Raw genomic sequence first — 24,342 nt, forward strand, 5'->3', positions numbered from 1 at the left:
TATTAACTTCTTTTTTTAGAGGTATGTGATTTGTATTTTTGCTTAAAAGCCAAGGAGCAACGCTGGTCCCACTGAAGTCAAAATGCTTCTTGACTTCAGTGATCTCAGGCTTTCACCTCAGATGCCCAGCAGACTACTTGAAGGATCACAGTATGATCCTTAACTTCCTCCACATCATCCTGCATTGCAAATAGCTCTAATGACAGATAGCTTCTCTGCTGTCCAAAGCCATTTTTGCTGTCTTGTAGAAACCATGTTCAAAGCATATAAAAAGCACGACAGGGGCAGCACTACACTTTTGGCATAAACATTTTTGTATTAAAGTACTTCTGTTCTGGGCATTGCTTTCACTACATGGTTAGGTCCTTGTTTACAGTATTGGATAGGTGCTGTGGGGATGTGCGTTTTGCTTCAGAGACAGTATAGTGCCAGTCTGTAAATAACTGCTTGTGTCCTGTTACCACTGGATGAGAGATGTGGCTTCCCCTGCAAGTCTGGTGAAGTGGAGGCTTATCCCTCCTAGGCTTGCAGAAGGGATGTGAATATTCAGCCATGGCTTTTTGGCTTCAGAGGCACATTGAGGTGGGGACGGGGTGTACTATGCCTAGAGAGCAAGGCTGCTGTGGATGGGAGGACAGGTTTGATGGAGGGGACTGGGCAGGAGCTAGGGAGCAGTTGAGACTGTCACCAATATACTGCAGTTAGAGAGATCTGCATAGCTCTTCTCTCTCATGCAGTTTCGAGACTGTGGGACTGTTTCTTCACAAAGTCCTTGAGGGCACTTGATGGTCCCTCTATAGTTTCAGGAGGTTCAATAAGAATGTTCTTCACCTGCCATTAAAGTGCTATTGGCACTCACCCTGTTCCTGCTGTCCCCCTTCTTATCTTTATCCTTCAACCGGGCTCAGCTGAACAGTCCTTGCGCCCCAAGACTTTTATAGTGCATATGTTGAATCTCTGAACTGCAACAAATTGAAAGTTAAGGGGCCCTCTAGCTCCTTGAGCGCCTAGGTTTCCTTGGTGGGAGAACTGTTCCAGCACTAGCATCTGCAACAAGAGTACAGTGCTTACTGCTCCTACATCCACCATGTAGGAGGGACCTGCTTTTCCACCTGAAAATACTGTTGCAGACTGAGGAGCGTCTATGGAAATGAGAAGGTTTACCCAGAAGTTCCTTGAAGAGCTGGATGATGAAACTGTCCCATTCCAGAAAGTGACAGGAAGAGATGTATTTAAGCTGAATGCCTCCCAGCCCTGCCCCGTACATTTCTGGGTGAAGGGAAAATTAAAAGGGAGCAAAGAGAGAAAGAGGTGCAGCATTCTGCAGCCTTTGTCTGTAGTTTGAGTTGACAAGACACAGGCAGACTAAAACTGAAACTACCTGAAAGGAGGTTGTAGCAAGGTGGATGTTGGTCTCTTCCCAAGTAACAAGCAATAGGACAAGAGGAAACGGTCTCAAGTTGCACCTGGGGAGGTTTAGATTGGATATTAGGAAAAATTTCTTCACCAAAAGGGTAGTCAGGCACTGGAACAGGCTGCCCAGGGAAGTGGTTGAGTCCCCATCCCTGGAGGTATTTAAAAGAGGTGCAGATGTGGTGCTTAGGGACATGGTTTAGGTGTGGACTTGGCAGTGCTACGTTAACGGTTGGACTTGATGATCTTAAGGGTCTTTTCCAACCTTAACAATTCTATGATTCTATAATTCTATATACGTTAGATTGTCCTTCTCTGTATAATAACATGTTTGTGGCTAAACTGTAAGTAATTATCCTGTGGAGCTTACTAATAGATTTCTTATTCTAAAAAACATTATACCATATCTTACTGTATTAATCAGAATTTTTAAAAATGAGTCATGGAGACTTGAGCACCTGACCTACTCTAGATAACATAGGTTTGGGTTTTGTTTCCATTTAATAGAAGTCAGCATTACACACTTTTCCTTTTCCAGCTGAGGATACAGGCATTTTTCCCTAAATATTTTACCCAATCGTGCTTTCCCCTTTCCTACCCCACCATCTGCTGACATAATTTATCATGCTGTATGTTCATAAACTAACCTTCCATGACTTTCTTGGTTTTAATATTTCAGAGAGCATGTACTGCACAGCATCAATCAACCCTTTTTGTTTTGTTTAACATCTATAAAGGTCAGCATGTTCTCTACAGAGCAGTTATTGTTTACAGACCTTTCTCTGCAGTTTCACTGGCTACAGGCTGCTCTCAATTGAGGTTTCAATGAAAAGTTTACTCTTCAGGGGAAGAGGCTCCAGACAAAAGCAAGCTAAGGGGAAATGCGTAGCTTTGAGCCAGTCTGATTATTTAATAATTCTGTTGTGATAACATGTGCTGTCATTTGAGGGTCAAGATCACGTACAGCTTAGCATCATGTTACTGTCAAGTCAGTGGTAGTTTTGCATGCTATGACCTGGCCCTTGGGAAGTTGCTTGTTAATTGCACCAATTTGTTTCACATTCAGTGACAGGTACAATATCTAAAGGGGTCATTCATACGGCCTAATTTGGGTTATTTGCCTGAGGTGATAGGGTTGGAAGTTCAGGTTCCTACATAGTCAGGGGGTTTCCCACAGAGGAGTTTTCAAACAGCTGTCTTCTCTTTGTCATCTGGACTAGAAAGACTGAGGCACATAAACTGGACACCTAAAATCAACTTTTTAATTTTGGTCACGATATATGCTGCCAAACTTCCCCAGTTCACTGGAGAGCTGTTAATTTGAAGCAGTTTCAGACATCCTCCCTTGTCTTCTATAACATTACTGGCAGAGAGTGATTAATAGTCACTGACTCACCTGCATGATCTTTGTTGTTCAGCATCTAATCATTGATGCTTCTTGATGGCCTTGGGTTTTATCCATGTTTTGCTGCTGTTGCCCATACAATGGAAGCTTTAATACGTGCTGAGAGTTACAGTTAGAAGTGGAGCTCACAAAACCAAATTAACTTATAAAAATTGAAGGATTAGTGAATGGATTGGATTAATAGAATTCATCCAGGCTGCCATGCAGGGATCAGAGCAGTCAAATTTGTCTACTCAGTCAGCCTGGAGGAGCTACTGTGATATACACAAGAACCAGCTGAGCTCTGATTGTCACTTAGTCATCAATACTTAGACTGCCAGTAACAGCAGGGCAATTGCGAGGCAGACTGATTTCAGGAAATCATTTTGCAGGAGAAATAATGCACATTTGCTAATGCAGGGTGCCTAGAAGGAAAGGTATCCTTTTGTGCTCTGTAATCCTCAAACCATTCGATTTATGCATGCTCCTATTCATTTTTCAAGTAAATCCTACAGTTAATTGATTACAGCATATTACGTGCTGTCCTTAAAATCATTATATCATGTGCAGAAGAAAATCCCTATCTTTTTATACCACCTCATTATGACTTCAAGCACTGTACCTGGCTTGTATGTGAAGAAGATTCAATCCCTCCTGCTTCTATGTTTCAGAGAAGAGCTGGATTTTTTTTTTTAAATACATCATTGTATATGAAGAATTATAGTATCACATTATGACATCCTTATTGTGGTTTATTAAAATTAGTTTTATCACTGTAGTAGGCTCTTTCTGCCACCAGTCTTTCTCTCTCTCTCTCTCTCTCTCTCTTCTAGCTTTTCTGGAACTGGAAATCAAAGCTTGAGTTTCAAGCTACTCTGTTCCAGCTTACAAGCAGTATGATTTGTGACATGGGTATAAATGCAGAGCTTTCTTGTTTCATTACAGAAAGCTCAGTCCTAAGACCCTGAATGAACGTAACAGCTGCTATGCCTTGCTGACAAAAACCTTCCCAACCAAGAGAGAAAGGCAGTATGTGCAAACTTCAGTTTGACCTAGTGGAGTAGGACAAAATAAATAAGAATTAACAGTCTTACACACAAAATGTAGCTATTCCTAAACTTGGACTAAGGTTTATAATGCGAGGTGGATGGGCTAGGACTAAATCATGATCACATCTGAAGAGATATCAGAGAGCACCGATTTACAGCTGGCAAGTGCAAACTATGTGTTCTTATTTCATGCTGTATCAAGTGAATACATTTCCAGGGCTTCACCTGCCATCTATTGGTGGAAAACAGTAAGTAGAAACTATACCTTTTCAAAGCTTGAGATACAACATTTAAAAGATATAAACGATCGGTATGATAGTTTAAAAATGAAAAATAAATGGCATTCGGTGTAAAACTAGATAGTTTATATTTTTATTTAGGATGAGTTGGAAACAAATATTTTTATTTCAGTAATAGCATTACTAGTGTAAGCAATCCTATTCATTGAAAGTGATCTCACTGAGTCTCACTGAGGGGCAGTGAATAGAGGAGAATGAGTAAAGAATCTTCTCATTCCATTCCCATTTAATATTTGTTTTATTGATAAAGAAGAGTTGATTGGATTTTTAGTTGCTAAATTTTTATGACAATTTTGCAAGGCTGCAATAAGCCAACAGAGTGGGAAAATTAGTTCAGTATTTCTTCCTTTCATTTTGAAGATCTTTTCACTTACTGTGCAAAGCAGTTTTTCAGTGGAAGACAGGCAAACGTATCAAACTAATAGCTCCATAACCAACCCTTTTGGCATTGAATTCTAAACAAAAGCAGCTATAACGTAATTCAAGACTAATATTTGATCAGAGCACTAGATAGCATGTATCTACCATCTCACTGGCTGAAAGTATAGATCAAGTATCTCTGCATGCCCCAGAGGTCTTTAAAACATCTCAGTCAGAGGCAAATTTATAAATGCTTTATTTGTGGTGAACTACATACTGAAGATAAAATAGGTCTTCTCAAAAAACTTAGGAAGGCTGTGTGATATATGTCAAAATTAGAAGCTTTCTACTTTTACATCTTCGTAAGAACAAAAAAGGTTTCTTAGTACAAGAAAAATTGGAAGCAATAAGTATGATCTGGATTCAAAGGAGAACATTCAAAAATGCTATTTTCTAAGCCAGCCTCTCAATTAACAGTAATTGCACATTCAAGCTTACATACAATGGCCAATTATGAGCAAAAGAATTTGCACAAAGAAACAGTTTGTCTGTTATATGTACAGTTATACATACAGATAAGAACTCAAAGCAGTAAGCAACATGTTAAATATACATTTATTCCCAGGTTCAAGTTCATGCCCTGTAACTCCATATTAAACTAAGAAAAAACAAAGAGCAGCAATTGCTAAAGCAAACAACTTTAATACAAAAAACTTGTAACAACAGGCAATAAATCTAGTTCCATAGGAACTCAAGGAATATTTTACATTTATGGATATTGCAAAGGACCTTTTTTCTCCTGCAAGAAAAGGGCATCAACCAGATAAGAACACAATTCAAAGGGGTGCGCTGTAGTGCTCAGTCAAACTGAGTATGAGACATTTGACTGGGGGTTTGCAGAAAGTGCTCAGTGCTGCACGCACTGCAAGGCTCCTGGGAGTACACAATCTGAATCAAGCAAATGCAAATTACCTGAGCATCATTTAGGTTATATAAAGCGTGCTAATAACTAGAGAGGGCACTTAGCACATTTTTAAAAACAATCATGCCACTTGGGCAGCCAGAATAATGGGTGGATACATTTTGGATTATACTTTCTTACTCCCTGATAGCTGATTCTTATAGTCTGCACACATAAAGCACTAAAAATAGGACTTGCAACCAATACGTAGCTCTGCATGTTCAAGCATGGGGCTTTACTGGTGGATGCCAGTCTCATAATCAGTCTATAGAATTACTAATATGCAAGATAACTGAGTGTCTGGTAATGCAGTCAGGCTCAGAGACTGCCTGGTGGATCTTAGTTTAACATCCACTAAAAAATGTAAAATGCTTTGACTGCTACCCAGCTATTTGCGGATTTGCTCCCATTTGTCCATTACAGAAGGGCACACAGAGTCAGTGAAGAAGCAAAATGTGAGAATGCTAAAAGATGAACTTTAAACATCTAGATTTACTTTTTATTTTGCCTCTATTTAACTGATTTAAATTCATTGGCTCAATGAATGGGTTTTTTCCCCATTATCTGTATGCTGAGCAGAGCAACTTGGTGCGCTCTGTAAATGTATGACAGATGGTTCAACACTTCCCTATTTCTTTAGCTAATTGAAAGTGAATTCCGCAAGAAATAAAAAGATCTGCAAGGTGAAATCCATTGCTGACTTTGCACCAGTGGACACTGTGATAAATTGGATATGATGTGTACATGAGCAAGAAAAGGTACAAAAAGAGGGGAAGGTGTTAAGTGGAAAGAAGTGCAGGTGCAGTGCTGCACTGCCTACTTTGTATCTTCTAATTTGCTGCTTTAAAATACTGAATGACCCACTGGCTAGCTTTTTATAAAACATACGATGAAGACAGGAGTGGAATGTCAGAAGGCGGTTTGGATCAAGAGGGTAAAAGCTTTTACCTGGAGAGGTGACAAAATCTGCCACATACAATTACTTTTAGTCATCTCTGTACATTTTAAGATGCTGTCTTAACCGTCCTCTGGCATTCCATGTGCCTGCCCCATGCCTGTAGAAATTATAAAAGAAGCAAAGGCCTATCCATAAATCTATTTTCTGCCAGATCATGCAAGCAGAGCTGGTCCTGGAGCTTAAAACTTTGGCTGGACTCCATAGCAGGCCTGCCACATGCTGGGAGCTCATTTGAGAAGACATTTACACCAGAAGACTGGCGGGTCTTCTACCACCTGTGTGCCTGCAGGGAGATACAGTCAGGAAAATAGCTTAGAGAGTCGCCAGTGCTCTGTAACTAAAGCCTGCGCGACTGTCACCCTGTGGCGGGATGTTTGCTGTGCCTATATGGTTGGTGGTTTGACGGCAGTCTACAGACTTGCCTGCGAAGCTGGATGATTGAGGTTGTGGTGTCACAGCTGTACATGCAGGTCTTTCTGTAGATGGGTGCTGGGTGGTTTCATCTGCCCCAGCTTCCTTAATGGGGCTGTGACAGGAGCTCAATCAGCTCATTGATCCAGCTGAACACTAACCCCACAAACAAAATGATATAGCTTTAGGTCAAATCATCTGTGAAAGCCTGTGGTTTCCCAGATGCTTCTCCTGAGGACTGCCAGAGTGATAAAGTACATTTGAAAGCAGTGTAGTTTCTGGAGTAGTACTCCAAATGGGACTACTGTGGCTGTTGAAGTAACTTTAAAATGAAGTTTGATCAATTTATGAGAGGGAGTCTAGGATGTGCTTGACTGCAACAACAGTGACTTGAGGCCAATTGACAGGCAAAATGCTAGGGACTCCGCTCCCTAATGATGCAGAACATGTGAAACTGCCAAACACCATAGACAGGGCAGTGCAAGACTGTCTGTCTGCTTCTCTTTTTGTGTAATTTGTGCAATAACCATTTGTAGTCCAAAGCTTTTCTAAGTGCCTCCGAAGTGATACAGATTGCCACCACTTCAGCAGCAGTTAGCAAAGTCAGAAAACTTGAGGATCATAAACATTATTGTAGCTTAAAGAAAAAGAAAATGCTACCTGCAATCCCTTTCTCCCGCCTCCCCATCAAAAACATGATCATTCCATGACAGTAACAGCTTTCTCTTTTGCTTGAAAATCAACAGCAGAATAAGTGGAGGGATCAAGTAAATGCAAGCAAACAGATTTTAAATTGGCTGACATCTACCTCCTGCTGCAAGCTGAGAAGGCAAATCTTTTGCAAATCTTTTGGAACGTGCATATTGTTGTAAATCAGGTCTGATATGTCCAATCATACTTTTGCCCAATATCTTTTTTTTATTTCAGATTATTGCTTTAGTTTTCAAGTGAATGTGTTTCATGTCCTTAGAAACAGTAAGCAGGTGTAACATCTACCTAAGAAGAATGAAAGTGAACAACAGATAGACAGGGCTTTTCAGACATAGAGCATCAGCTTTTGGATGTACTGAGTGAGTCTCCTTCTTTTCCATTCTACAATAACCCATGCGATAGAAAAATGTTCAGCTTCTGTGCAAAAGCCTACTTGAAAGCAGGTATATCTTTTTATGTTTGCACTCAATGAGACAAGTATGGTGACGAAGCTATTATGTCTCAAAGTCTTTTGATAAAGGCATATTAATCACCTTTCCTGTGGTCTGAGAAGTACATAATTCCTTTTGTCTCAGCAGCTGTGAGGTTCATAATCTTTCTTCCTCACTGTGATTAGTGACAATTGCATTTAGACTCCAGTGAGCAACTATTGTGTATTTGTTTTCTTTCCAACCCACTAATGAATTGATATATGTGTAATTCTAATTCACATTTTTCCAGTGTGATAGCAAGTGTGATGCTAACTGCTTGGCTGTTCTGTGGAATTTCAATTGAATGCCTCCAAGCTCCAACAGAAAATGGAAACATCTGCTTTCCGAGTTGTTTTTTGACTGGCTGGGTAACTCAACTTGTAAAACCAGCAAAAAGAGCAAGTAAACTTTCTTTTTATTTGCCACTCAATGGAATAATCGGAAGTGATAGAAAATCTGGTGGTTTTTTTTTTTCTTCTTTGATTAAAGTAAAATCTAGTTGTCTACATTTTCTTTCAAAAGCCTGTATTTTGGAAAACATCCTGAATCAAATGTCAGAGAGTGATAAGAAGGGTAGAGAGAAGTATCAGGCCAATTTGAAATGTTTTCATTGTAGCAGTTGTGAAGTGTTTCAATTTCAAGTAACATTTGTTAATTAAGTTCAATGAACTCATGTTTCCAATCAAAATGTCATTTCTAAATTAGGCACTAAAACCTCCTCTGACAAAATGCTGAGATAAAACCATTCTTTTATACCACACCGGTTCTTTTGTAACACATTCAATTTGAATAAATAGACATTTTCTGATGAGAATTCCTAAGCAGTTCCAATAGCATCTCTTCTGATGAACCACCAGCAGTACCTAAGTGACCACTGACTTTCTCTTGTGGCCCATCTACTGATTTGTCCACTGCTTTTTACTGTTATTCACAACAGTGGGAAAATCCCCTACCAAGGCATATTATCTGCTAATTTGTTGTAGCCTGTCTACTAGCAAGCAAAAACAAAACAGGCACCCAGTCATTAGCTTGTGAGATTTACCTCAGGACAGATCTTTTGCTTTGACTTTGTACAGGGCCTAGGAGAAGTCTTATAACTCAGAAGAGTGGCAATAGTAGAAATAACCAGTAAGTTGAACTGATAAATTGAAGTTTGCATAAATCTCAGCATGTCTGTAGTAATTCCACAGTTTCTGAGCCTTGTCCCAAACATGGCAGATCACAGAGGAAAACTGTAATTTAATTGTGGAAGAAAGAAAACAGGAGTTGCTTAATTCCAGCTAATCAACTATCGTGGTAACTGGATTAAAAACCACTGAACTCAGTAGAAAGGGTCCTCTTCTGTTCATTACCCCTTCTATCACCCTCTGAAAAAACAAAATAATAAACTGTTTTGGGCTGAGGAAGAAAATTTCTACAGAGGTAGATGTCTTGTACATCCAGTTTAAGCCTGCTGACTAGAAAACAGTTCTTGCATACTCCTTAGTTATTCCTTGGAACTTGGCCACAAAACCATTGCTATGGAAGAACTGTGGATTTATGGCTTGCTTTATGGCATGACATTCATCTCACGTTCAGTAGCCTAAGACAGAACCCCACCTCTTGGAGGAACAGCCAGTGAGGTCAGGAAAGTGAACCTATACAAAACTCATTTAGCAAGTTAATGTCATTTATTGTTCCTCTGCCAAAAATTTTTCTAGAGTCTTGCAAGTGCTCCAGTGCTGTGGAACGTCACCTGGCCACTTTGGGCGAATATGCCAGATATTACCAAGATGTATTTCGATGAAGGAGCTGCCCCTGCCATCTGGCACACGCACCAAGCCGTGTGCACATGCTCTGCTGAGAGCCCTGTTGGCAATGCTGGAGATGGGAAATCGTGTGCCAAGTTCAATGGGCTTCCGACCACCTGAATTTGTGCACAATTTGGCACTCATCTCATGCTGCATCCGAGTCAAGCAAACTGTCAAAATCAATAACCATGAAGCTCAAGTGCTCCCATCCAGATAGACCCCATGTGTTTGCATCAGTGGCTGAGCTGCCCAGATTGCAGACAAAGCTTCCTCTCTTCAAAATGTCTGTGGTTGGTAGAGCCCATGTTTGTGTGTGCCTGTAAAGCGATTTCATCCTTCAGATCTCTCCTGTCTTGCTGCTAGCGGTTTGGAAAAAAAGATTGAAGAAACTGCTTTCTCCCTCACCAAGAACAGGGGCACTGAGGCAGTGTGGGTAAAGGCTTTTCTTCACGTCTACAGTGTCGCTGAAGTGGGCTTATTACTGCACCAAGAACAGTTAGTTGCCAAGCTCATGGAGAGCATACTGTAAAAGCAGCAGGCACAGGATTACAAAAAACACCCCAAATAACAATAAATCAAAGCAACACCCTCAAGAAAACGGAATATCCCAGGTCTTAGCCATCCGCTATCCCAGGGCTCTTGGGGAGAAAGTTAAAGCTGTCACTGTAAGCTCTCTCATTGTTCTCCCGTTACGAGTTTGACAAAACCAGCTTCTGCTCCTCTTACGATTTAGAAAGGCTTCAAGGCTTTTCTGAATTGAATGAGTTAACTATAATCTTCCCAGGGACCATAACATCAGCAGAGGTTGCCAGACAACAGTGTGTTCTGGCGTCCTCCATCGCCACGTGGTGCTGGGAAGGGGCCTTGGAGGCCGTGGTGCTGGAAACGTGCCTCGCAGGAGATCCCCAGCTCCCAGTGTGGTTCCCCTGCGAGCTCCTGCTGGGGTGGGCGGGAAGTCACTGACTGGGGACCAGGATCTGCCGGTGACATTTTATTCACAGTGTGTTTCTTCCCCCGAAGAAGAGCCACAAGCAGACCTACAGGGAGAGGACTGTCTTTGTTTGGCCTCTCTCCCATTTCCCGTTTCTTTTCCCGTTCACTGCAGCATTATAATCTTCTTCAGTTGCTTTCACTGAGATGTCTTTAATAATGGATCCCCTGGATCCTTTGCCCAATAAACAAATTATGGGGAAGCAGAGCTCTGCTCAAATGATAGAGCAGCCTTCTGGCATTCAAACTGCTGTCATTCCTGGGCCAAGCAGAAGAGTTGTGTACTTTTCCTCTCAGTCCAAAAGAGAAATTTCTGCTGTAATTAAGGATGGGCGAGAGTGAGCTATGTGCTAATAGCCCTAATCAATTGGGATTATCCCTTGGCTGGGACTAATCTCTTTAGCTATGGAACATGCCTGAGTACAGTGTCTCAGACTGGGAGGCTGGCTCTTAAGGTAGCATCCCAATTTGTTCTTGAAAAAATTGAAATAAGCTGAGAAAAGGAATAATATGTTTACTTTGATGCTGGATTGCTTTAATGAGGGACTCGACAGACACAGAGGCATCTGATGTGTTTCATGGCACTGAACTGGCAAGGTATTATGATGTAAGAGTTTGAATCTGTAAGTGCCTGTGCCTAATGAGCTGTTGTGTTTGAGCACAACAAGATTTTACTTGCAGTCATGACAGAACCTTTCTGTTTTTTCAGTGCTTGGTGGCTGGCAATATGAATGATTCCATAGCCAAGGGCATGAGGTTATGAATAAACAGGTTTTTATATATAACATTTATCACAAAAGATTTCCTAGATATGGGATTGTATTTGTTCATGCATGAATCTTATAGACTTTTAGCTTCTACTCAAGTTGATCTTATTGATAGGATCAAATACTTTTGCATCCACTACATTTAAAGAAGCAGTGCTCTGTTTCCATGATGCATGTTGGAAAGGGTGGCATATTATGATGGGAATGGATTATTGTCATATAGAATCTTAATTCAGACCAGACTTTGAGAGTAGTGAAACTGGCAAACTGCAGCACAGCGCAGCAGTCAGCGCTCCTATGTGTATTTGAGTAGCTCCTAATCTATGAGATGCTACCAAAACTTGTAGGCACATGCACAGATTAAGGCTGCAGTAGTCACTGGGACTAGTCACATGTTGAAGTTGAAAATACGCTCAAGTGTCCTTCTGGATAGATATATAAAAAGTAGTGCACCAGTTTGTCATTTTAACACTTTTTCTGCAGCTCCACTGACTTTAATCTACCTGTGCTATTCTTTTCCTTTAGAATAATGAACTGTATAAACTCCTGGGGATTTTGGCAGAGCTCAATAGCCCAGAAAAATAGGACAGAAAATTAATGCAAAGTATTTCTTACTATCCTGACATTCAAGGAGACCATGATTGGTTGAGTTTCTGGACACTTAAGGACTTTCAGCCAGCTTTTGCTCTTACACAAGAAGAGATCGATTACAATCGAAAGTCAAACTATTTGTTTGCGTTGGACAGGGGTCAGGTAGTGCACTGTTTGTGCCAATCTATCATAACTTTTCAACAGAGGAATGTGATCCTGGTGCTTTTGAAAAAGTGCAGGTATGTTATGTGGTTATTAGTCAGCCTTTGTTGAAATGTCCCTGGGTTTGAAGTCTCCGTGTTAATGGGGCATGGTGAGCCAACAGTTATTGAATGATGAGCTGTCAGTGTCTATGCTTAGAAATAATCAGGTGTGGCTAGTGGTGAGTTTCCATCTGGTACAAAATGCATGTACAGTCTGCTTGCTGGCAGTCAAATTGGGAAATATACAGCTTACCTGGGGCACTCTCAACTGGCAGGGATCACAGTACTCATTTCCTCCTCTTCATGTTATCCATCTTTAGTGACTTTCTTCTACGACAACAGCCTCCATCTACAGAAGGCGCCACATAATTTTGTTGGCTGTGCATGTGATCTAGGCACCTGTCACTGGATCATCGTTGATTTCATTGGTAAAGACCAAGGGGCAAAAAAAGGTAACTTTGCATTAGCTGTCCTAGCAATGCAACTTATTCTGCAGCAACGTTGGAGAGCAACCGTATCCAGCGAGTATACCTACTGCTTTTTGTTTGCTTCGTTTCTGTGTTTTAAACAAAGACTAAGCAAATTCTGCAATCTTTAGTCTGCATTTTAGTCAATGCATCAAGACTGCGACATCATTTTGCCTTGCCATGTTTTCCTCAGGGGACGGTGACTGGGCTGACAGCCCATGCTGAGGTTATGTTCTGCTTAAGCTTGCTCGCCTTCACAGCATCAGCAAAAGAGTACTGAAAATCCTGAAGACTGTGAGACTATGGACACTGTCTTGCTTTTGTCATATCTGAATTGTTGTTATTCTGTGTTCTTTTGAAGAATGTCTTCTCAGAAATAGTCTCAAGGCAAAGCTACGTTGTAAAAATGATCCAGGACATGCATTCGCTTCCGATGTGCTGTAGAGATGCTGGGCAGACTTAATAACATTACTACCGTTGTCCCCTGTCCCCTCCCAATACCTCTGAAATCACTTTGCTAGCAACCCATAATTACAATCCTTAGAGTGAAGATCAACAGAGTACTCCATCTTTAAAGGCAGCATAAGAGGGATACTAGCACCAACACAATTTTCAGGGCTGCCCTTGCAAATTAGTACAAAAGTCGGTGTGAAGATTCAGGATTTTATCCGAGGCATCTTAACTACTGTGGTTTAGGTAGGCCTGCTTGTAAATAGTGTATAGCTTATACTGTAGCCACAAACTACTATGCGTTAACTATCTGTGAAATGCTATAGCTGCAGCAAAGCCAGGCTTCAGCAGAGGCTGAACTTTGTACATCACTCCCATGAACTCCCTTGAGCATCTGTTTTGGAGCCAGAAGTCACTGGAGCACAGCCAGGGAGCCACACAGCCACCTCCTGACAATGCCTCTATGTTAGGAAGGGTTGCGCGAAGTGACTCTAAGAGGGAGGAAAGTATCTGATGGAGAGGAAAGTATTAGCCCTGCTGTACAAGCACCCAGTGAGACATCAAGAAGGTGGTGTATGCTGCCGGGGCACATTCCAGGACATGTGGACTCAGCCTGCAGCAAGGTCCAGAGAAGGGCTGGCGTACGTCAGTGAGCAGAGGAATGGCAAGTTCACCTTTGAGGGGACTCCAAGAGAACTTGGCTCAGCAAGGATACCATGGACTGAACGTGACTTTCAAGGTGGAGCATTCTCAGTTTACCGAAAGGAGTCAAGTGGTACCTGTGGGAAGGGTGACTCTGTACGGCAGTCCTGCAGTCCTGTGGAAACTCACGCCAAGCAGATAAGTCAGATGAGTCAAACAGTTGTATTCACTTACGTTGGTTCTTAGGTGTCAATGAATGTTGTTTGAAGCATTTCCTTGAACTCCAGTCTCTGCCAGTTATTTGCAAGATGAGCAAGGGAGACCTGAAGACCAGATGGAGCTAGGAGGGAGATTTCACAGCATTATCTCCCCAGAGGGAGCAACAGTAGGCAGGGAGGTTCTGAACACATAGTGTTTCTCTGGCTTGGCGGCTTGCACAGAAACCCATCCTCTTCAGAAACTTCACATTTGGTGCCTTAGGGTGTTTTCAATGGTACGTTTCTGCAAAACTGACCGTCTTTAATGTGCGTGAATGAAATCTGTCTGCTGACACTGATGCCTGGATATAGTTTCAACAAGTGTAAAAAATCCTGCATCCTGTGAAAAGAAGGTGGCCTGTGATGCAATGTGTGTGGGATTCGCACCAAGCGTGGTTCATCAAGGCATTTAGTTCACGCAGCCTTTTCCAAGACTGATTAGCCAATGGTATTGCTGATTTACATCTCTGTCCTGTTACAAGTTTATTGGACTGCACTGGTTTGGTCTGATTTTTGCCCTGTGCATCCAGTCAGTGATTGCCCCTGCCTACCTATCATGCCGGTTTTGTTGCCACACGCGAAGGGAGTGAACTGGGGTTGACATTGCCTGAGTGATCGATCACTGGAGCCAGGAACTACTCCCATTCAAAAGAATTTGTTTGGCCATGGGGGTATTGCGTGGTGAAAAATGCCAGAAACTCTTTGGGTTTACATTTTCCACCTCATTACTCATTTCAGCCCCTGAAATGGTGTGACAGCAGACAAGGAGCTTTATTGCAGAGTCCAGAATCATATCACTGGTTTTGGAAACCAGGTCTAATGGTTAACTGGTGTTTTTAGAGTCACAACACACGTCAGGACTGGGAAATGCTAACACAATGTACTGCAGTAGTTTTGGCTGCTGACCTTTTCTAATTTGATGAGTAGAAACAAGTCTCTGTGCTGTATGAATGTGATGGTATTCAACTTATAGCATGTATTTTGAAATAAAGCACCACAGAATATTTCTCTGGCTACATGTGTATACTGAGAGCCGTGTTTATGACACCACTTCAGGTTAGCAGCTCTGCTCCTGCTGCGATGCACAGGAATCTAGTAAAGTGTTTGGCCTAAAGTTTGTCTTCCATCTGGCTGGTATACAAAGTGACAGTGCAAACCTACAGAGATAGCACATTTTCTCCAGCGTATTATAAAGGCCTCTGGTCAAGGTGCAGGAGATGGGAGTGAAACGAAGTGCCAACAGCAGAAAATGTTACCGAACCTTTGTAGAAGGAAAGAAAGTTGTGGCAGGGCAGTGAATGTACTGACTACCCTAAATGTAAGAGAATATATCCAAATTAAGCCCACTTCTCCCAAAAGTGGTATTTTTTTTGTCACAGCAAGGACATTTGTAGTATTCCCCTCTGATAGAAATACCAAAAATAGCTAATTTTATATCAGTTAACACATTCCAACTGCTGACTCATTTTCCACAAGTCTCCTGCTGTTTTCATTTCAGGTGGGAATACTCTTTCTTTGTCTCCCTCCAATTCTGTTTGCTTTTATGAGAACGTTACAGGTTTTTTTCTCCTAACCCGTCTAAAAGGTGTTTCAGGAAAGTACAATTGTTTTTACTGAGATTTTAAATTCTGTCCAGAAGAACTCTTTCCAGAAATGCAAAGGAAGGGGGAAGGTTCTTGTCGTGTTGTCCCTTTTCTTCCTTCACCCTCCTTCATTCTTCCTTGCAGTATAAATATCAAGGAAAATTAGTGCTGTTTATTCTTTCTGGTTGTGGCAAAGATACCTCAAAAATATGTCACCCCAATGCACAGCTAATAATGCAACAAGAATCTTTGAGTATTAGCAGAAAATTATCCACAGAGGAATCAAATTTCACTCATTTTCCCACAAAATCAATGTGACTGTTATATTGACTGGTTTTCAGATTTTTTCTCCTTAAAGATTACTCGACCACTGGACTTTCCCTGAGACTGTGCTGATCGTTTTTGTACTATTCTTTTCTTTTTTTCTTTCTTTTTGTTAAGATCGACTGTTCTTTTAAGCTTAGTAGATTCTCAACTTGCCAAGCTAAATATTCTGGACAAGGAGATACTTGTCCAAAGTAGTTCTGCTGCGGTAATGCACCCTGACCTTTCAAGCAAGGGGCATTTGAGGTTGTGAAACAAGCCCTCAGCATGCGAGATGCCGCTGGAACGCACAACGCATTCACTCCCCTTTCACGCCATGCCCCTGTGACGTGACAGTTACCTTAAAGTAACTGGACCTGCTTTAAAGGTTGTTTTACGGTTGTGACTTTGGCTGCAAGACTGTTTTCACTCCTGCAGAGAGAGCAGGTGTGCTTGAAATCAAGTTTTATGCTTAAGTCTGTCTATGCTGTTACCGAGAGCACAGCTCTGGCCTCTTGTTGCTCATGATGCCTGGAAGCTGCTGAAGGTCTCCAGAGGCTGGAGGAACTGCAAGTTTGCAGTAGGTGATGGACATGCCTTTGCCCTTCTTCCTTTCTCAGTGCCCAGGTGTCATCTTTCAATAGGTGCTGCTGCAGCAGGGAGAAGAAAGCACTCAGGAAAAGTTTAGGGACTGCTTCTGCCACGTGAGTCAGGAGACATTTGAAGATCTGGTATGTCTTCCTCCTAGGGCAGGGAGAGAGGCTATGCACTGTGTGGGGAATGCATAACATTTAGGTCTTCACCTCCTGTTCTGGTCATGGAGTTGTTTTACTTTCTGAGCTACTCTCAGAGTTTTGACTCATGCAATAAATTCAACCCCAAGACAAGGGTCAGGAAGAGACTCACACATGACTCTGCTTTCCTTGTGTGGTGGGGTGGGAATCACAGGGTTTTCTTCCTCCTCCCAGGTGCTGGCAACTGCTGCTGTCGTCAGCACGCTGCTGGCCATGGTGAACATGCAGGACAGGCAGGCCAAAGTATATTCCTGGGTGAAAAGACCTTTCCAGTTTCCAAATGTAGCTTCACATAAACCAGTTGCTTAACTGATGCTTTCCATGCTATCTCCCCATCCTGCATATCCTCAATCTGAAAAGTGTTCGCAAATATACGGAATTTTTCTGCCATTGTGTGGATGAGGTCATTGTACCTACTTCCTACTCGAAAAAGCCGAGCCATGAATAGATAAGAACCTCTCACCAGTGCTGAGGAGACAACAACAATGTTGTCTCTGCTTTGCCTGTGGGAGCTGGCAACAGCGCTCATATCAAGGCCCCAGGCCAAACCAATAACTCTGTTGGGCCATTTGAGTAACAGCAGTGTCTTCTCAGGAGGAAAAAAGAGGAGAAAAAGAGAGAGTAAATTCTACAGGCTGAGCAGGATGATTTCTGTTTGTCACTCTTAAATTGAACACAAGTATGGTTTTTTCCCCTCTGTTCCTTCATTTCTGTTTTCAGTTTCTTTAAAATGCCAGAAATTGGTGAGTTTACAACCTAGAGAGCCTTTCATTTGTTGAGATTGTCTTCTTCCTGAGATTAAATAAGCACAGCTCCCCGAAAGAGGAACTCATGCTGATAACTAAGCCAGATTAACCATTTTTGCTGTCTTTGATGCGTAGGCTGGCCTCAGGCACGTCCACAGATTGCACCGTACTGATTTTGCAAGAGAGTATTCTGCATGGCTGTGTGCCGCAGAATGCAATCAGGGCTGACTCTCCTTATGCGCCTCTGGTCCCAAATCCCAGTGGGCTCTTAAATATTGTTCTGCGTCATTTTTCTTCTCTATATTCAGTAACTGTGCTTCATTTCCCTAACGAGACCAACCTGAAAAATTAGAGAGATTTTGGCTGTAGCATACCAAACTCATACTGCATATGAGCAACTAACTTCCCATCCTTGTTTGCCTTTGGCTCAAAGATTGTGTTTGTAATGGAGTGCACTTGTATTTTGTACTGTAACATCATATTGTACACTCTTCGTAACCTGAGAATGACAACTTGGGCTCACGGGTATTTGCTGTCTCTCAGAAGAGTGAGATGTGCTACAGCTGTCCACGTTTTGCGTTGACAGACTTGGCTCTGGGTATGACGTAACATAACAAACTTGCAAGGAGCTATTGCTTTGAGCAAATGAGTAGGTTCAATCGGCAATGTAGTATACATACGCTTTGCTAACAGACATGAATATAGGACTATAAAAGGAGTCTGAAATTTTCTTTAATATGTTTGCCTAGAAAATTGTGATTTAAAAGAATTTCTCCCTTGCACAGTTTATTCATTTGCGCCTGTGTAATGGACTTACAAATACCTCTATTCTGTTAAAAAGGTATTTACATGCTTAACTGTATCTTTGCCATCCATACGCCTCATGTGTAAGAAGCCTGACAATTAAAGCCAAGATTAATTCCACATGTTTGCAGAAGTGGGCCTACAGATGGCTGTTAATTTCCCTTGGCATCCTTATAAGCCAATATGTTTTCTGTTATTTTATTTACAAAATAAACACTATACATTTACTTGATTATATTCGACGTCATAATTTCAGGTTTTGCTTTGGCCTACAAGGGCTCAGGGCCCTCCGGGTAGCTTTCCTCATTATTAAACAAGAGTTATATAGCTGTAGTTAGTGAATTATGCTTGAAGACATGCAATAGCAAACAAATGCACAGCAGTTTCTATATTAAAAGCAGAAACTACACTTTTACAGTGAAAAAATGCATTTTTCCAAATGGAAAGCATGATGTGCAGTTCAAAATTGATACCTTTATTTGATATTTTGTTCTCTCTGTGAACAAATGAATAAGTCTCCATTCTAGAGAGGAAAATCATGAGAAACAGCATTCACAATGAAGTGGGACAGAGATTGTTGCTGCTTTTAATATTTCTTCAATTTCAGTTAATGTTTGAAGTGATTTTAAGGGTGGAAGTGACTTCCAGCAGGGCCTGGTCATACCGGTGACCATACGCTCATGGACCGAGCCCTGGGAGCTCTCAGGCTTCTCGGCACATGGACGTGTTGGTCTCTCACCTCTCCGTCTCCAGGCACCTCTCAAAAAACCCTCCTAAGGTCATCCTTTATCCACAGCCCTCCTCTTGACACAGGACCTCCTAGCTGCCTGAAACAAACAGTTGTCCCTGGTGCCTTTTTTATACATGGTTTTCTTTCGATCCCACCTTACATGATTGTCTTTGGCAGCAACTGTGAAACTGGAAATTTGTAAGTAAAGCACAAGTTCTTTACCCAAAGTTCCTGCACTGCAGAATTTGCTCCTGCACTTCATATTACGTATTTTAAAACGTAGTGCTGGCTGAAAGAAACAGGTAATGATCCAATGGCTGTTGACAGGATTGGAAGATACATTGTATGCAATCAGCTCCATATTTGCACAACAGATTTAATTACATGGTAAAATTAGTCTACCGGGTTTTCATATGTATGCTTTGACTATTCATCCTCAGGTTTCTGTATGCATTTTTGGAGAGGTCTTTTTTGGTCTGGTCCAAGCACTGCTGAACTGCTCTTATTTGTTGGATATGTCACTGTAGTTGCAATGCTTTGCTGCTTTTTTTTTCTTTTGCATTTTTATGCTCTGAAAGTAACATCTTTTTCTTTATCTTTTTTAAAGATAAAGACATTCCCTGCTGATACATCTAATCCTTTTTTCGATCCTTTTACAACAGTACCACAGTTTTCTGTAAGTAGAACGTGCAACTAAAAAACTGAGTATTTAACAAAATTCCAACTGATTTTTTAACAGTGTCAGAAACTTACGCGCTAAGTAGTCCTCAAAAAAATAAAAAAAATAAATTTCAAGTAGAAATCAGAATGAAAATCAGTCAAATATTCCCATTATACAAATAATTAACTTGCCTGCCTTCAGACATTGCTGCTTACTAGACAGAGGACTAAGAGTCAAAGGTCAAGGCTCATCACTAATGCAGTCAGTTCCAAAATGTTGTTCAGTTCAGGACTGTAGAGGACACTTGTGAAGCTCCATAGCAGCTTTCCAAGGAGCAATAAGGGAGTGGGAAGACTTAGTCCTCTGTCTAGCAATTGCATGGCCTCCTGCCTGAAACTGCCTGCTGTGCCATCACAAGAAGGGTCCTGATTTTCATTGAATTGACATCTGGATTTTAAGGAAGAATTATAGTTAGTGTGCTGATGACTACAGTGTTATCCTTGTATAAACTCCCAGGTTTACTTAATAACTTGAATCAAGCATTGAACTTAATTCTTGTTAAACTTTCACAGAAGTTGGGATTTAGGGTTTTTGGTAAGGTAAACAACAGACAAACAGGAAACAATTATTTGACAATTTAAAAAATAAGTCCAATCTAAGTCCTACTTTAAGAGTAGAGACATTATGTAATAAGTATGACAAAATTATCTACTCAGGCAATTCAGAGCATTTTAAAAGATTTTTGGAGGGCTTGATATAACTGAGTATGTCATGTGGGACCAATTATAACCCTTTCTGTCCTTTCCAGTGTGAGAAGTGATTCCGATCTATAAGAAACACTCTCTGATTATAATTATAAACCACAGTAACTGACTTATAGTTTTAAAGTTACATTCACAAAATGAAGCATTTCAGACTTTAACCTTAACTTTTACTGGTAGCAGCAATCTATATCTGGCATATAATCAGAGACAAGTAACTTCAGTCACTGTTGGGCCATGTGCAGTAACTGTCTGCACTTAATGGTTTAAAGAAAGAGGCTTTTCTTTCACAATAAACCTAATCATGATTTGATCTAAATGTTGGTTTTCTCCAAATAGGTATTTTAAAGTTAGAGTTAGGCTCCCCAAGCCGTGTCAGTGCCACTGTTGAGCTCTGTTTAAAGGTATTCAAAAATACACGGGAATATGTCACAGCAAGTTTTCACTAGGTCAGTCAAGTCTGGATAGTATAATTGTGGTAAAAGCTAAACTAAAGTTATAGTGTTTGTGTCTTTCATAATACTACTTTATATAAGCAAAAAGATGCTCCCAAAATAGCTTTCCCACTAATTGGTAAAAATTGTCAGGAAATTATTTTTCTGCCTATGACAGTTATGATGAAAGCAAAATTTAGGAGGGCTATATAAAATATTTTTTCATCATTGGGGTGATAGAACTTCAAAATGTAAACAGAAGCTACCCTGATATACTTTCCCACAGAAATTTCCGTCTTGCAGAAAATGGTTCTTTTGTGGCAAATTCAAATGTTGAGTTTTTTGTTATGCTCTGTCAGGAGAGAAGAAGCAAACTAAAGTTCAAACTAATCTTTCTGAAATTCCCTCCTCTCCCTGTAGAGTCCCATTTCCCTGGGCAGGGTGGAGAGCAGAATCCAGATCACAAATATTTAAAAACCATTACAATAAAAATCTAATAGCGTGTGATCCATCGTACATTCCTTTAAGCAAATTATGTACAAATATCCATGATAAACCAGCAGCTACCTAGAGGACTGCATAAAGATGGGAAAACAATCAGGAAGGTTAATTACACTTTGGTCCTGTGTTTCACGGTTCTCCGTCCCAGCCCAAAGAGACGTGCTTCTCCCCAGCAGCGTTTCAGTTTGTCCTGGTGCGCAGGCTCTGCGAGGGCTTGAGGGCAGCTACACCGCAAGTGGGAGCCGTAAGGGAAGGGTCTAGATCAGTGCTAGGGCTTGCAGCCAGATCTAACTCTGAATGATCACACACAGTTCCAAACAGTAACATTTGTTACTCTCTTTCCTTGTTTGTTTGGTTTTTTTCTTTTTCTTTTCCTTGCTTCCCCTTCACATTTTTTTTTTTTTTGCTTGGAACAAAACATTGAAATGTTATTAAGAGGAAAAAAGTTATGAACGGTGACATTTGGAAGGCTTTACCTTTTGTGTAGGGCTACTAATTTGGTGGTGTATATGCAATTGTGTTGATTTTATCAGAGGAAAAATTCGAGAACCTGGTTGCCTGGAATGTTGATGCCAGGAACCCCTCTGAATTTCAGAGACTCCCATAGAGAAATGACAGGCTTGACGACCATATTCTCAGGTTGGTATGAGTCACATAGACTTAAGTTAATGAAATGATATCTGATTAGACCAGTTAAATATTTGGCTCAAACATACTGTGCAAGCAGATATATATAAAAAGATGCTTTGGATATATACCGTAAAACCATTATCCAGAGCAAACACACTTTAGGGCTCAGGGTAAATCTTCAGCAAGTGTCATTTGTCATTGCTCTGCTGATTTCAGTAAGGCTGGGAGAATTTACATCAGCTTCACAGAGTGGTGCCTCCTTCTCATGCTGGGACGAGGATCCTGTGTGAGGAACACCAAATTTGATATCCCTGTAGCCTGGAAGGTTGAGTTTTAAAAGCTGAATGACAGAGAAGTTTGAAGAGATTGTATTAGTCTGTATTTACACACATCATTGGCCAGGGTTGGAGGGAGAGTTTCTTTAGTTGGTTTTACATTTTCCATTTTACTAATTTTGTGGAATTAATGGAATTCCTTCTGCTTCAAAGGTTGTTTTGAAGCATATCAGATGCTTTTAGCTGAAACATGAACAGAGGTATGTTAAAAAATGACAATAAGCAAGCAAACCTAATACAGCCATTCTTTCCTGGGCTCAAATAATTGTCCCACTGATTAAACTGATCAGTTTGTGTTTAGTATTAATCCTATGTGGCTTGCAGAATTCGAGATATAATTTAGACAAAGAAAAAAAAGTTGCTATTTAAATAGCTGGATAAATATCATACGCTCCCTTATGATGGTGACTTTTCTTCCTCCCTGCTTCGAAGTCTGAACCAAGTTCAGAAGAAAAAGTTGTCAAGAAAGAAATGCAGCTGATACCAGTAGGAGCATATCCTAATGGTCCTGACGCGCTGACAAACTGGAGTTGCTCTGTGCTCTTCCCAGGTCAGGGTCATACATACACCACAGGCACTAGCCACTGTGGTTTGGCATGAGAAATAGTCCATGCCAAAAAGCAAGACAGGGCTGGTTTATTTTTAGGCATCCTCCCTCTCCAGTTGTATAGGCTGGCCCAGTCTTTGCTGTAATACTGCAGCGCTAATATGCCTCACCTGAAAGACAAGAGATGGTTGCTTGCTGTTTGTTTTAAACCAGCACTTCCAATATTGCTTTAACGTTGCCTGTCACTAGATACTGCAGAATATTTCTCTTGAGGCATGTTCCAGTTAGCAAATGTGGGAAAGGGATGGAGACTTTGAAACTTGGACCCGTACAAGTCTGGGCTCCTGGCTGTTACAAAACAGAGTAGTCAGAGGACCCACCAGCAAATTGTATAGGTTTTCTGAAGAATAGTCCAGAAATCTCACTGGTCAGTGTTCTGCCTTATTTTTAGAGTAAATGCAATAATGATAAGTGGCATTCTCCAAACTGATTATGTCTTTCATCTGAATGCTGCCAGTCCCGTACGTGGAGTTTCATCTCACGTAGTGCATGTTGCCGTCAGGCTTGTCCCTTGGGCATACCTCTGAAAAAGCCATCAAAAGAGGTGGCTCTTCAGCATCTACGGAGGTTGTGCTGAGCAGCTATAGCTACAGCCTCCCGTTTGCTCTCGTTATTAGTTGCTGTTACTGAGTCTTTGGCAATGAAATGGATGGTGAAAGTTAGCAAGAGCAGTAGAAGCTAATCTACGCTTTTTTTCTTTCCGTGTCTGTATACATTTTTTTGTAGGCAGAATTTACAGACAGCAAGTTACAATGCTGTGCAGTGCAGTCATCTCCTAAGATAACACCGGTAACTCCATCACCCATACTGAGATCTTTGGCGGAGACTATACCAACTCCAACGGTCCAGACAGTATATACGTCGCATAAACCGATTTCGCTGGCAGACAGGTACTGTGCAGTTCTTTCACAGAAATACTGTGATGCTTTCTGTATTAAAAGAATCAGCTTGATTTCTCTTTTTCTATCGTAATTACCATAAAGTGCTGTTTCCCCTGATACCAAAAGATTTCCAGTTGCTGCTTGACACCTACTTCAGAATAGGTGGGTTATGTAAAGAAATACCTATAACTCATATCTGCTCTGAGAGAAAAACTACTTTAATTAACTACTGCAGCCAGCAACCTACCATTTGTATGGCCAATGGCCTGGAGAGAACGGGTTGCGCAGATTTTCCTCAGGCAAGTCATTTTGTCTAAACCGCGAAGGTTTTCTTTTAATAATTGCTGTTGCAATTTGGTTTTTGAAATTAAATGTCCATGAGGGAAAGCTGAGGTTGAG

General features: G+C 41.1%; 1 protein-coding gene across 7 annotated transcripts in view; it reads left to right on the forward strand.

Moving 5' to 3' along the window:
* EPB41L4B (erythrocyte membrane protein band 4.1 like 4B) overlaps positions 1-24,342 on the forward strand; it is a 196,316-nt gene that overhangs the window by 150,180 nt on the left and 21,794 nt on the right. For 5 of the 7 annotated variants that reach the window (XR_015705195.1, XM_087759587.1, XM_087759548.1 and 2 more), the window contains 2 exons: positions 19,741-19,809; positions 23,789-23,952. Coding sequence is in view for 6 of the 7 variants with exons in the window: in XM_087759587.1 (XP_087615713.1) it covers positions 19,741-19,809; positions 23,789-23,952 (233 nt within the window). In the remaining variant the exon portion in view is untranslated. Of the gene's footprint in view, positions 1-12,677; positions 12,748-19,740; positions 19,810-23,788; positions 23,953-24,342 lie in introns of those variants that run through there. The other 2 variants (XM_087759559.1, XM_087759576.1) reach the window with 2 other exon arrangements.

Source organism: Nipponia nippon, unplaced genomic scaffold, assembly GCF_047370975.1.
Source record: "Nipponia nippon isolate SJK-2023a ecotype South Korea unplaced genomic scaffold, ASM4737097v1 scaffold_1, whole genome shotgun sequence".
NCBI classification, from domain to species: Eukaryota; Metazoa; Chordata; class Aves; order Pelecaniformes; family Threskiornithidae; genus Nipponia; species Nipponia nippon.